At 41.1% G+C, this 14,107-nt stretch overlaps 1 protein-coding gene across 2 annotated transcripts in view; it reads right to left on the bottom strand.

Moving 5' to 3' along the window:
• KEL (Kell metallo-endopeptidase (Kell blood group)) overlaps nucleotides 1–13,186 on the bottom strand; it is a 28,434-nt gene extending 15,248 nt beyond the window's left edge. The window contains exons 1-6 of one of the 2 annotated variants that reach the window (XM_040574145.1): nucleotides 12,640–13,186; nucleotides 8,830–9,013; nucleotides 6,178–6,319; nucleotides 4,456–4,659; nucleotides 3,729–3,853; nucleotides 596–742 (exon numbers count right to left, since the gene is read on the bottom strand). In XM_040574145.1, coding sequence (XP_040430079.1) covers nucleotides 596–742; nucleotides 3,729–3,853; nucleotides 4,456–4,659; nucleotides 6,178–6,196 — 495 coding nt within the window. In that variant the 5' untranslated portion in view covers nucleotides 6,197–6,319; nucleotides 8,830–9,013; nucleotides 12,640–13,186. The remainder of the gene's footprint in view (nucleotides 1–595; nucleotides 743–3,728; nucleotides 3,854–4,455; nucleotides 4,660–6,177; nucleotides 6,320–8,829; nucleotides 9,014–12,639) is intronic. The other variant, XM_040574133.1, reaches the window with a different exon arrangement.
• Nucleotides 13,187–14,107: the final 921 nt, after the last annotated feature.

The raw sequence follows: 14,107 nt of genomic DNA, 5'->3' as shown, positions 1-14,107 counted from the left end.
AGGAGTAAAGGACAAATATCTGGCTATTTCCAGAAACACTAGAAGTGTTAAGAATATGTTAAATAGGCCATGTTTGTCTCTGTGTCACAGCATTTGAAATGTTAATAAATAGCTTGTATGATTCAAAAATGTTCGCTAGGTACTTTTTGTGGATCTATCACATTCTGCAGCTTATTTGCAATCTCATTACAAATCTGTGGTGACTGACATTTAAATATAAACCACACTGTTAAATATTTCTACATGAGATGCAAAATTAATAGTATACTAATATATTAGACACTTAACACTTAGAGTACTTTAGTAGAGTACTCTGCTCTACTAGCCACACCTGTGAACATGTGAAGAACCAGACACTTCCACAACAAAGAAGAAATTTACACCAATCAATCAGAAGAGGTGAAAGTAAGCAATCTATTCTTCCTCATCTCCAGAACTACGGGGTCTTTTATGCAATAAAATTTTGAAGTTTACAGAAAATTTTATGAAAACTTTCTTCAGAGAAGAACTTGAGCAAGCCTGGATCTCATGAACTGTGTTACTGACTCTTTATTCACAGCACTTCCTGATAATTCTCTTTCTTTAATCCACTCACCTGAATTACATTGGTCTTGGGATCAAAAGGACTAGGTCCCACATGCACTGTGAAAAAGGGAAAGGTGTTGTATCTGCCCATGAGAATCTGAAGAGTTTCATTAAAATCTTTTGCTTTCCCTATGCCTGTGATGTTCCATCCACCAACCTAGAGAAGGGATAGACAGCATGACCATAGGTGAGAAAGACACTTTTTTTGATTCTTATTTACAAACACTTTTTTCACTCCTATGAACTCAGTCATTATGACAACAGAGAGACAATAGAGCAAATAGCAACAAGGAAACTCCTGAATATTTCTACATACCCTGCTTTAAAACTACCTGTCACTTTCACTTAAGGAAAGCAATGAATTGCAAGATGACACTGGAGGGGAAAGAGAAAGAAAAAAAGAAAGCTGGTTAATATTCAAGGATCCCCTCTTCCTAGTTCAAAAATGGTCCATCCCAATGAATAGGAGGTAAGGCAAAAACGCCAGGGTGCCTGAGTGGATGAACAAGGAGCTCCTGGCCAACCTCAAACACAAAAAGGAAGCCTACAAAGGGTGGAAGCAAAGACAGGTGTCCTGGGAGGAATACACTGTCCAAATATGCAGGGATGAAGTTAGGAAAGCTAAAGCCCTAATGGAATTGAATTTCACCAAGGATATTGAAGACAACAAGAAGGGCTTCTGTAAGCGTAACAGTGAAAAAACAAGGACTGGGAAAGATGTGAGTCTGTTGCTAAATGAGATGCGGAACCTGGTTACACAGGAAATTAAGACGGCTGAGATTCTGAATGCCTTCTTTGCCAGAGTTTTTACTAGCAAGACTAGAAACCCAGGTCACAGAGACAAAGAGGAAAGGCTGGAGCAAGGAAGATGTACCCTTGGTGGAAGACCATCAGGTCAGGAAATATTTTGGCAAACTGGACATACGGAGTCCATGACCCTTGATAGGATGCACCCACAAATGCTGCAGGAGCTGGCAGTTATTACCGTGAGACCACTCTCAATAACCTTTAATTGATCATAGAGACTGGGAGAAGTACCTGGAAAGCAAACATCACTCCTCTCTGCAAGAAGAGCATAAAGGAGGACCCAGGGAACTGCAGGTTGGTCAACCTCATCTCAGTCCCTGGGAAGGTGATGGAATGGCTAAACCTGGAAATCATTTCCAGGCACATGAAGGAGAAGAAGATCATCTGGAGTAGTCAACATGGCTTCACCAAGGGGAAGTCATGCTTGATCAACAATATAAGCTTCTGCAATGAAATGACTGCCCTGCTGGATGGTGGATGAGGGGGGAGTCATTGGGTATTATCTTCCTGCACTTCGATAAGGCTTTTGACACTGTCTCCAAAATAATCCTCATTGACAAGCTATATGAGCTGTATGGGCAGATGAGTGAAATGGATTGAAAACTGGCTGAACAGCCAGGTCCAGAGGGTGGTGATCAGTGGTGCAAAGTCTAGTTGGAGGCCATCAACTAGCAGTGTACTCCAATGGTCCCTTCTGTGTCCAGCCCTGTTCAACATCTTCATTAATGATCTGGCTGATGGGCCCAGTGTGTCCTCAGCAAGTATGCAGATGACATAACACTGCGAGGAGGGGTTGATTCACCAAAGCATCATGCTGCCATCCACAGAGACCTGGACAGGCTGGTGAAATGGGCTGACAGGAACCTTATAAAGTTCGACAAGAGGAAGTGCAAAGTCCTGCACTTGTGGAGGAACAACTGCAGGCAGCAGTACATGCCAGGGGACACCCTGCTGGAAAGCTGTAGGGGGTCCTGGTGGACACCAAGTAGAACATGACCCAGAAATGTGCTCTTACCACAAAGAAGGTTAATGGTATCCTGGGCTGCATTAGGCAAAGTATCACTAGGTTGAGGGAGGTGTTCCTTCCCCTGTACTCAGCACTGGTGAGGCCACACCTGAAGTATTGTGTCCAGGTACTGGGCTAGTGGGCTCAGCAATACAAGAGAGACATGGAGCTACCGGGGAGAGTCCAATGAAGGGCCACAGGGATGGCTAAGGGGCTGGAGCATCTCACATAAGGAAAGTCTGAGAGAGCTGGTACTGCTTAGCCTGAAGAGATAAAGGCTCAAAGGGAATCTTATCAATGTATATAAATGTCTGAAGATGGAAAGAGTATAGTCAGGCTCTTTTCAGTGGTGCCCAGTGACAGGATAAGAGGTAATGGGCACACAGTAAAACAGAAGAGATTCTGAACATCAGAAAACATTGTTTTTACTGTGTGGGTGACTGAGCACTGGCACATGTTACCCAGAGACATTGTGGGGTCTCCCTCCTTGGAGATATTCAAAAGTCATCTGGAGAAGGTCCTAGGTGCTGGCTGTAGGTGGCCCTGCTTGAGCAGGGGAGTTGGATCAAATGACCTCCAGAGGTCTCTTCCAACCTCAACCATTCTGTGATTCTGTGATAGCGAAAACAAATGATAATTATCAACAGAACAGGGTACACAGGGAAAAAAAAAAAAAAAGGCAGTGAGGGAGAGAGGGAAGAGGACATATTTTTCTAAAGTTATCCAGGTGAACAAACAGAGATCAGGAATTTAGGGTCCCTCCTCCCTGACAAGCAGATACTCAGGTGGCCTTGCAGTCACTGTTCCTTCTGCTGAAAGTTTCCACATCTGCCTTGGAGACAGGGCATAACTGCAATCTGCTAACAGGAATTCTCCCTGGCACTGGGAGGAACCTCCCAGAACAGCAATAGAAGCATTTTCCTCTTCAGGCAAGTTTTCCTGAAGCCTGGAGTAGTATATGGCTGTCAGATCTTAGACACAAGCATTTCACCCATTTTGCAAGATGTTTCCTGATCTGTAAGTCAAATTGTATTGAACGGAGCTTCTGAGATTAAGTGATCCCCCTTTGCAGTCTTGGTTGTTGAACAGTTGTAAAATGTAAGGTCATGAGGGCAGATTTATGTACCTGATGTCAGAAAGCCAAATCTTTAAACAGCATTCAAATCGAGATTTATCATTTAGAAGTCGGGCTGTGAACCACGAGCTTATTTCAAAACCAGATGCTAGCAAAATTCAACCATGCAGGAACATATGGCCTAAACTTCACTCTTTCCTTTTTTTCCTACAGGAATTATCTTCTGCATGTAGAAGATGTAGCAGAAACATTCACCTGATTTAGGAGGTCCTTCAATGGTTGATTTCCTTGGGATTCTATCTTTTGGGTATCCATGCAGGAACGATAGAACTGGATTGCTTTCTCTTTAGCTGAGCCTCTTATCTCAAACTGTGGGGCCTCTGAGAAAAAAAAAAAAAAAGTATATGAAAAACTACAAGAGTGATAAAGGTGATAATAAAGACAGATGGGCAGTATTAGAGCAGAGGAAGGTTGTAAGAAAATATCACCTTGCACTTTCAGAGCAGTTTAGTAAATATATCTACACTTTGCCAAGTAACCCAAAGCAAGAGATTTTCTAGTGTTTGCTATGACTCTTCCTGAGACCAAATATGTGGGGTTTTTTTGCATGGAGACTGGAGCACAACAGAAAGGTTGATCATACCTAGGTTTCGGTCCCACATGGAGTCAGGACAAGGTCAGAGTGCACATTCAGACATGCACAGCAAAAGGGGTCTACTTTTACAAGGCAGTAGGAAAATGGTTTAGCTTCCTGAATTTTGAAGTGTGACTTCCATCTCTTACACTTGGCAAGGAGAACTGAAATGTTTGAAATGCAACTATTTAAATATGACCTCTCAAGAATATATCTGTACCTGTAATAACAGAAAATGAAGAGACTGGACTCAGTCCCTGATAGGAATGATTGTGCTCTCAGTTATAAGTATTCTCAGCTCTGACTCAGGAAGATGCTGAAAGTAACATAACAACCATCTCTCTCTACCTAAAAGCCTTTTCAGGACAAGCTGGTTTTCTTCCAACAATATATCAAAGACGTTTCGTGACTCTTCTGTGGTTCTGCTTGAGTGATTGCCTTCCCAGTTGCCGCAAGCATACTTGTAGAAATCCTGACAGGGGTCTACAGTGTCATTCCTAGAATTCAGGAGTCTGGACAACAGTGCAAGCCTCCGCTCAGCATCACATGATCCTGGACAGAAGTAAACAAGAGAGAACTGAGCAGTGGCAGTGAGAACAACTCCACACACACACAAAAAAAAGGAGGAGTTATCTGTGGGACATGCCTTTCCCCTCCCCCCAGATTGATTTTTGGTACAAACTCTTTTGCATACAGACTGTTGAATTCCTTGTAAGTTTTTGCTGAAGATGGAACAACACATGTTCTGTCTTTAACTTCACAGCAAGACTGCCATTGCACTTTGTAAGGGAGATTCTTTAAATAAAAGACAGGTAGTCAGTCCAGAGGTGGTGCCCTCCATTCTATGTAGGTGGTAACAGGTTGGATTATTCTGCCTTTTCAATGTGCCTTCTCTGAAACGGCACACAGTGATTTGGCCAAATCATAAGAAGCTACTGATGATGTCAACAAATGGAGCAAAAAAAGGACATAGCACAGAAAAAGTAAGGAGATAAGTTTAATACACAGAGGGAGATGTTCAAGCATAGGAAACAAACATTTCCCAGAAATGACATTTCTTAAAACAGAACAAAAACTTTCTAGTGTTTCTTGTATCCCTCCTTAGATAAAGGGGGATCAACACCCACCTCCCCACCCCCCCCTTCCCTTATCTAAGGTGCTGTGAACCCCTGGGTATGTGTTCTCTTTTTGGGTCAGAGTATCTTGTATCAACATCAGATCAGCTCAATTTTTAAATAAGCCATTTGTAAATCAAAGTAAGACTTTCCATTCTGTGGTTTCAGCAGTTCTCATGGGAGGAGATATGCAGAGTGAAAATAAGCAAGATCTAAACTAACCAATATCTTTCCTTGGTCTCTATAATGAATGGTTTCCAACATAAAACAGGGGCTGGAACAGGTTTGTGCCTGTTCCCTATCATACTGCCACTGGGCACAACTGAAAAGAGGCTGGCTCCATCCTCTTGACAACCTCCCCTCAGATATTTATATACATTAATGAGGTCTCCCCTCAGTCTTCTCTTTTCCAGGCTAAATTGGCCCCCTTCTTTCAGTGTATCCTTGTACAACAGGTGTTTCCGTCCTCTAAGCATCTTTGTAGCCCTTCTCTGAACTTGCTGCAGTAGTTCTGCATCCTTGTTTTACTGGGGAGCCCAGACTAGACTTCTTAAGTCAGGGATGGAGAAGTGGATGAGGAGCTAAAAATCTCAAATTCTGCACCAGTTTCCTGAAAGTTACTACAGGGTCATAGAACCTGGAGACCAGGACAAGGAGACTCAAGAACATCTTGACAATATAATGCTGCTGTCCCACAAAGCTGAATCCAGGCATATTAAATGGCAGGCAGAGGAGGAGGAGGAGTGTGGGGATATATCCCTGCTATGACACAAGGAGGAGGCAGAAGAATGTACCTTTTTCACAACCAGTGTCTTTTTATGTTTCTTCAAGATTCTGAAAGTCTGATTCTTAAACACATGCTAAGCCTAATAAGCATTGGAGGCAGATAGGAGAGGAAGGGGACTTACAAATAGATTGTATGAGGAAGCAGGGAAAAGGATATCCCATATTATACCTAGACCACAAGTCATCATGATGTAGGTGATAAGTAATGTAAAACCAAGGAGAGTACTGAGAAGAAGTGCACACAGAAGTAGGCTTTTCCCTTGAAGACATCGTTCCTTCTTTACACCTGTTCTCAGCTCCTGGTCACAGGTCTGAGGAGAGAAAAATGAGACAAACAGAAAAAAATGAAGAAAGAAACATTTGTGTTAAAGTTAGCACTGGTCATATACTCTGTCTTCTCCCTTATCTACTAGAAAATCACTCATGGGACTAGTGACAGAATACTAACAGTGGTCCCAGTCATCTAATGAGTTAGTTCCCAGGGGCATTCTCACCTCTTTCATATCCCTTTCTTTTCCAGCTACAGCTTTTCCACAGTGTTATTAAATACACATCTAAACACCGGCTTGCCATGAGGCAGCCTACCCTCCCATAGTTTCTTTTGTTTTATGGAATCATCTTGCATATGCTTCCTGAAAGTGACAAAGCCTTTTTAAGCCCGTAAAGCTAACAACAGGATGGCTAGGTGTGGTGGTTTTACCCAGTCGGGCGGCTGAACTCCATCCCAACCTCTCTCACTCCCCCTCCTCAAAATGGAAGGGAGAGAAAATATGATGAAAAGGGCTCAAGGGTTGAGATGAGGACAGGGAGATTGCTCAACAGTTGTCATCACAGGCAAAACAAACTCAGCATAGAGAGATTGATATAATGTATTGCCTATTACTAACAGACTGGAACAGTGAGAAACTAAAAGCAAGCTGAAAACACCTTCCCCCCATCCACCCTCTTCTACGTCCTCTCCCCAAACAGTGCAGGGGAATGCATAATGGGGGCTGCAGTCAGTCCATAATGCTTTGTCCCCACTGCTCCTTCACATTCAATCTCTGCCCCTGCTCCAGCATGGAGTCCCTCCCACAGGATTCTGTCCTTCCTGAACTGATCCTGCGTGGGCTTCCTACAAGCAGCAGCTCTTCAAGAACTGCTCCAATATGGGTCTGTACCATGGGGTCCATCCTTCAGGAGCAAACTGCTCCAACATGGGTCCCCCACAGTCAGCAGCTCCTGCCAGACCATCTGCTCATGTGTGGGCTCCTCTCAACAGGCTGCAGCTCTGGCTCAGACTCTGCTCTGGCAGGGGTTCTCCTTAGGCTCTCCTTCAGGTCAGATCCATGTGCTTCACCGTGGGCTCCTCCACGGGCTGCAGCATGGAGATGTGCTCTGTTGCACTAAGCCATGGGCTGCATGGGAACATCCAGCTCTATCATGATCTTCTCCACAGGCCACAGGGAGCTATTGCTCTGGTGCCTGGAGCATCTGCTCTCCCTCCTTCTTCACTGACCTTGGTGTCTATAGGGGTGTTTCTCTCTCCTCACTCTCCCAGCTGCTGTTGTGCAGCGGGTTTTTCACTTTCTTAAAACTGCTCTCACAGAGGTGCAAATAAGGTTGCTTATTAGCTTGGCTCTGGCCAGTGGTGGGTCCCTTTTGGAGCTGGCTAAAACTGGCCCTTCTCTAAATGGGGCAACTTCTGGACTCTTCTCACAGAGGCCACCTCTGCAGCCTCCCTGCTACCAAAACCTTGCCACATAAACCCAACACACTACGACTAGTGGTTCTTTAATCTGTTTGCCAACTTGAGCACTAATTTCAACATGAGCACTAATCTCTTCTCAAGAAAGAGCTTCTGAACCCTAAGCCCTGTAGTCAAGTTCAAATGAGAGAGATTTGTCCCATTCTAAAAAGTGCAGTATGCTGTGAGTCACAGGGAAGATCTTTTATACAGACTGTTTACATCTCACTTAAATTTGGTTGTATTTGCAATTTAGTCAGTGGAGAAGGTTAGGCATGTTATGAGTACTGCTTCTATTTCAAACATGTCTTAAGATAAACTGAAGCATTCTCCAAAGATACCGGTCTTTTTCTCCACTGACTGCAAAGGAAGCCACCTGACTAAGTCAGGCTACACTTCTAAATTCCACCTGGGTAAAGTTACATAAAGTTACCTTTGTTGTGTGTGTTCACTGCTTCTACCTACTTTGGTGTGCATGAACATGGACAAGAACAGTAGGTTACAGCTTACCACAAGGGAACAGACATGGGAATGGATGCTGGTAGTCTAAAAAAAAAGAAAAAGAACTGAAAAAATGAAAAGTAGAATGATTGAAAAGAATATACAGGGTGAAAAAGAAGGCAGAAGGGGAAAAAAAAAAAAAGCAGAAGATAAAGGAAAACCTGAGACTAAGAGAATAGTGAGGAAATAGTATAGCAAATAAGGAGTAAACCTAATAGTCTTGAAAGCTGAAGGACGTCCTAGTCTGAAATTCTTACATGTCGTTGTTAGGACCTGGCTTGCACTTCCCCCACCACAGTTCCAACTTAGCTCCCTGTGCTCAAGCCTGCCTCTCCAATAAAATAAAGTTGTTTGAGAAATCTTGACAGAGAAAGCTAGAAGAAACCTCGGTGGAGGTGCCCACTGAATGCCACTGAGTGCCTTCGGTTGGAGCTGCTTTTTCCAGCTTTCATGTATGATCTTCATCTCAGCTATGCTTCAGCAGCATTATAGCCCCACCTATGGCTGGCCATGTACCCCATTGATCTGAACCCTGACCTACAGACTTGATTGTGCAGGTTTGACCTTGGACCTGCCTCCTCACAATGGACTTACCTTGCAATCTAGACTCTTGGTTGACCCTGGCTACTGGCACCAAGCCTGCCTTACTCCCTTCATTCCCATACTGTGGGTTTGCACCCTTTGCTGGTAAGGCCAGTACTTCTTGCTTGTCTCATCATGGCTCCCAGCTTACAGAATTTTTCCTTGTTTGCCCTTTCTGCTCACTTACATGGAGCAGCTAAAGATTACATTAAAATGCATTCGTCACAATGCTTATTATGCAAAAACAAACAAACAAACAAAAATCAGAAAACATGTATCTTTACAAAAATAACAAAACCCTACAAGAAGTAGGCATATACTTCACAGCATAGGCCCCTTCCCCTGAGGAAAGGCTAAGGAAATGAACAGCCTGCTGTTAACCATCTTAGTAAATCACCTCCAGAAATATATTTCTGGAGTATGTTTGGACACTGTGGTGGTGATTTCTGCACAAAAACATTAACAGAATAGAAAATACAGAAAGAAACAGAAAACAAACAAACAAAATAACAACAACAAAACAACAAAACAGACCCTATTATTTGATATATTTCAAATGTCCATTTATTCAGTCAGTAACATTGACTTCTCAAAAGCAGCTTATTTGACAGCTGTAACAAGGGTTAAACGCCTAACTACTTTTATCCCTTTATAATCCTTTTCTGATGACTTCTTAAGACAGGATACAGGATAACTAAGCAGAGAGCAAGTGCATACAAGTGAATCCTGGCATTAAAAGGTGCAAAATACAAAACATGAACATACTGGTAAAGTATAGTGTAGGAAATAAAAAAAAAAGGAAATCTAAATTCCTTTCAAATGCCCCTGTAGTAAAACACTTTAGCTTTTACTCTCCAAGTACAGACGAAGTGAGGGAAGTGAGCAAAAGAAAATTTGCTTTGCTGAAAGGAAAAAGAAAATCCAAGCACTTGTCACTCACCATTTAGGAAAGAGTGAACTATTTATATTCACTATGCTCTAGAATTTTCTAGAATTCTGGAATACTTCTTGTCTTTAACACTGAAAATCTGTCCTATACCTGTAACAAAATGATTAGCATTTTGTAGTTCTTTAGTCTCACATTATTAGAGGATAACTATTTCTCTCTTTTGAGTGCTAATTATGCTATTTAGTACTCAAAAGAGAGAAACAGATACCCTCTGATAACATGCAGATACTAATGAATCTGAGAAATCAATACTCAAGATCAAAGTATTTGTTAACAGTAGATCTACATCAGTCCTATAAATTACGTTCCTTTTGAAACAGAAAATGTCACAAATAACCACCTTTCTTTAAAACCTGTAAGAAAAAAGAAAACTCAACTGTCCCCCCCAAGACTCCAGTGTGAAACAACTAGAGAACTGCACATATACCAGGAAGAGAATAGCAGAATACTGCAAAGCACAAAAAAAAAAAAAAAAAAAAAAAAAAAAAAAGAAGAGAGAGGAGAGGAGAGGAGAGGAGAGGAGAGGAGAGGGGAGGAGAGGAGAGGAGACTCGAAGAGAGGAGAGGAGAGGAGAGGAGATTTGGAAGGAACCTAGAAAGATAATTGAGTCCAACTGCTTGACCACTTCAAGGCTAACCAAAATTTAAAGCATATTATTGAGGGCATTATCCAAATGTGACTTGAACATTGCCAAGGGAAACTGAAATTGGTTGTGTACCTCTAGATTAAAAACTGGAGTCTAAGGTCTGTGTTATCATAGAATTGCAGAATCATATGATTCTATGATTATACTTCTCTATTAGAAACTGGATTTTAAGGTCTACGTTATGTAAGCCATAAGGATAAAAAAATTTCTTTAAGCACCTCACCTTCCCTAAGGAATGTCTCTCTAATCTGGCCTCTGTTACTGGGGCTGGGTTTGACATTGTGAAACTTAAAAGTGAAATATAAAGTCCATCCTAATTCAGTGATCCTTGGCAAGAAAGTGTGGATTTAACTAGGTGGAACTGGAAATGGGCTATACAAACTCCCAGGGCACAGGACACAGGAACGTTACAAAGCTCGCAGGAAGTAGAAGCATTTTATGTGATATATTTGAGGTTTGGTTGCATCACCCAGCAAGCCCCATATAAAGAGACAAGTGAATGGCCTGAAGAAGCCTGTGCAAGAGGATAAAGAGCCTTTAATCTCTGACAGAGCTCTTACATATGGACCTCATTTGAGGGAGTGAGAAGTATGATTAGTATATGCATGAAGTTGAAGATAAATTTCCACTACGGTTTCGGTTCTTTCACATTTTTCTTTGACAAACGTACAAGTGCTTAAATTTAAATGGCTTCACTGTAGCTAAGTGAGAACAAATGCCTGTAAAATCACTATAAGCAGACTTCTAATTGTCCTTGGTTATGAAACGAACAACTTTGAAGATATGTACTACACAAATTATCCCTTTTGAATGAGAGCATGCTAGCAGAATCCTGACAGGTACTGGGTAACTTTAAAGAAAAAACAGTTTGATGCAATTAAATCAGCCAAAAAAATTGATTTTTCTTCAGCATCTCCTTCTTTCTCTTTGCAAGACATCTCTGAATTCTGCAGAGGTTGATGTTCCTCTGCCCAATTCTCCCCCATCTCTTATTTCCCCGGTGTTTAGTACTGCTGCAGAAAAAGATAAGTGTAACTTTGAGGAAAATTAAATTCATTAAAATAAAGGGACCGAAAGTAGGGAGAATTGGAGCTATTTTTCATAAATGTTTACCAGATGATTTAAGGGTACTGTTTATCAGCCAGTAGACTATTCAAGAATTACTGACTTCAATTGTTGCCCAAATTGTCTATATCACATTAGTTAAGTGGATGATGTTTTCAAACTAATGCCTTAAAACTAATTTAGCATTTTCTTAAATTTATCTTTTGTCAGCAAATCATTTAAACACATAAGTTGAGCACACTGAATGGCATTTGAGAAATAATGTTTTAGACTGTGTTCAAAGTATCCTACCTCCTAACATGAGAAACTAAACAGAAAGTGTGTTGAATTATATTCTGAACTACTAAAAGTCAGAAACATAACAAAGGCCAATAACTATTTGAAATTGTGATTGTTGGCTGATCTCCATCACACAGTAATACAAGAATGGATATACAAACCAAACATTTCTGCAAATTCTTTAGCTAGAAAAATGCAGATGAGATAAAGTGAATGACCATTGGCAATAAAAACGTAGCTCTTGCAACACTGAACAGTTTTCAACATAACAAAATATGTTTCTTTTCAATATAATCTAGTTACATTGAAAATATTACTATCGCTACTATATATGAATGTTTTGTACCTTTTAGCAACCCTCAGCTAACCATTCGATTAATAATTTTTCTATAAATATCCAATTAACACTCTACTAATCATTTCTGTGAGATGTAAAACCAGAAAAAGGACACCATGCTGCATGGGGAGCAATTAGCCATTTTCGTGTTCAGAAAGCTATGCCACATTTACCCACAATTTTTTTTGAGAGAAAAAAAAAAAAAACAAAAAAACAACATTTCTGCATAAGTGCTTTCTGAAAATAATTTGTTTGTTGAAAAATGAGGATACAACAAAAGAAGCAAATAATCAGCTTATTAATATTTATTGCCAGGGCTTCAGACAGGTCTGAATAGAGCCTTGGAATGGCTGTTAGGATGACTAACAGGAAGAGCAAGAATCCCTAAATCCTCACACCATACCCCACCACATCAGTAATTCTGAGACCTGGGCAAGACCCTTCTGGATACAAAGTCTCAAATCTCAATTACTCCAGTACCCTAGGGCAGTAAGAATAAGAAGAGCTGCTGTGACAGGGAAAGAAAATAAGACAAACCTTCCTTACCTCTGGAACAGTCTTCATTTTTTGTCACTGAGCTGGCTTTGCCTCTGTAGTTACCGCAGTTGTCAACTCTGTTTACTTGTTTACTATCAGTCTTCTGTGCTCATGGCACACTACTGAGTTCAGAGACAATCTCTTCTTCCCAGCTTGGCTGATTGCTGTGGGGAGGAGAAAAGCAAGGAAAAGCTCTGAGAAAAACACCCTTAAAGCAAATGGGAGGGAGGGAAATGGATATATTTCTGCAACTCTCCACCCACCTTCTCTTCCTAACACCCCTGTTTCTCATAAAACTAGCTTTATTGTTCCCTTCTGCATCTCCCTGCAACCCAAGGTCTTTCTCTCTTTTGGTGCTATACTGAAATCTATTTGAAAAGAAGTATGTGATTCTGTCTCCTCCAGCCTCTTCTCAACTATTTGCTTCTTTTCTCTCCAACGGCCTTACTATCCTACCCACCCAACAAGCCTGTTTTGGTCTGATATTTTCACTGCTTCTAGCCTGTTTCAACCTGATGCTCTGTGGCCTAGAGACCTCTGTCTATTGCAAGATTCTGTGGGATATGGATCCTATTGTTCCTCCTCCCCCAAAAAGGAAGGCTGACATGCTGCCTTTTTTTTTCTCTGTCTCATCTGCATCTAAGTTCATTCAAGGCATGAACAGAAATCCACTTCTGGTTCTTTTTCTTTTGGATTAAGAGGCATTAAATAAATAAATAAATAAATAAATAAATAGATTGTTACTGACTCTATTTACAATTGAAAGTTGCTTCTCAGGTGATGGCAGCCTGTGCTTCTTTGCTTCCTTAAGAATGTATATTGGAGAGATTAAGGCACACGGTTAATTTACTTTGAGTAATGAAAACAAGGATCACTTCCCTGAGACATTAAAAACAGAGTAATGGAAGTTGGGAGCTGAGACCTGATCAAGTGGATTCTGGGATTTGAGAGGGATAGTGGAGACGAGTTTGGTGTCAGCTTCCAAAATGACCGAAGCAAGCAGAACACTGGGACAGGACAGTTTACCTCCCTACCTTGTGAGTATCTCAGGGGAATACAGTGTCTTTGTTCACTAGTTTGGAAATAAACAGATATCTGTTCAGTTGTTCAGAGCTTCCCAAAATTTTGGGAAGCTTTCCTAAAATCCAAATCTTCTTCCCACCACCAATCAAATTTTAATCCATATTCCAGTAGTGCTGAAACTCTGGATATACTGTGACAAAAACACTTGTTATATGTCTGAGACCAGTTACATATACCCAGTTCTTTCTACCTCTGAGGTCACTAGTAGTTATATATTTCTATATTTAATTAATATCTCTAAATACTGTAAAAAATTATTGTATACAGCAAAAAAGATCCTTACTGACCTTTCTTTCCTTGCAATAGGTCACCTCCCTTCAGCTTAACTTCAGACTCCAATTTGAAATACTTCTTGCATAAGTGATTGAGATTAGTCTTATTGGAAGCTATAAGA

Source organism: Cygnus olor, chromosome 1 (genome assembly GCF_009769625.2).
Source record: "Cygnus olor isolate bCygOlo1 chromosome 1, bCygOlo1.pri.v2, whole genome shotgun sequence".
Lineage (NCBI taxonomy): Eukaryota > Metazoa > Chordata > Aves > Anseriformes > Anatidae > Cygnus > Cygnus olor.
This window is presented reverse-complemented; position numbering and strand designations above follow the sequence as displayed.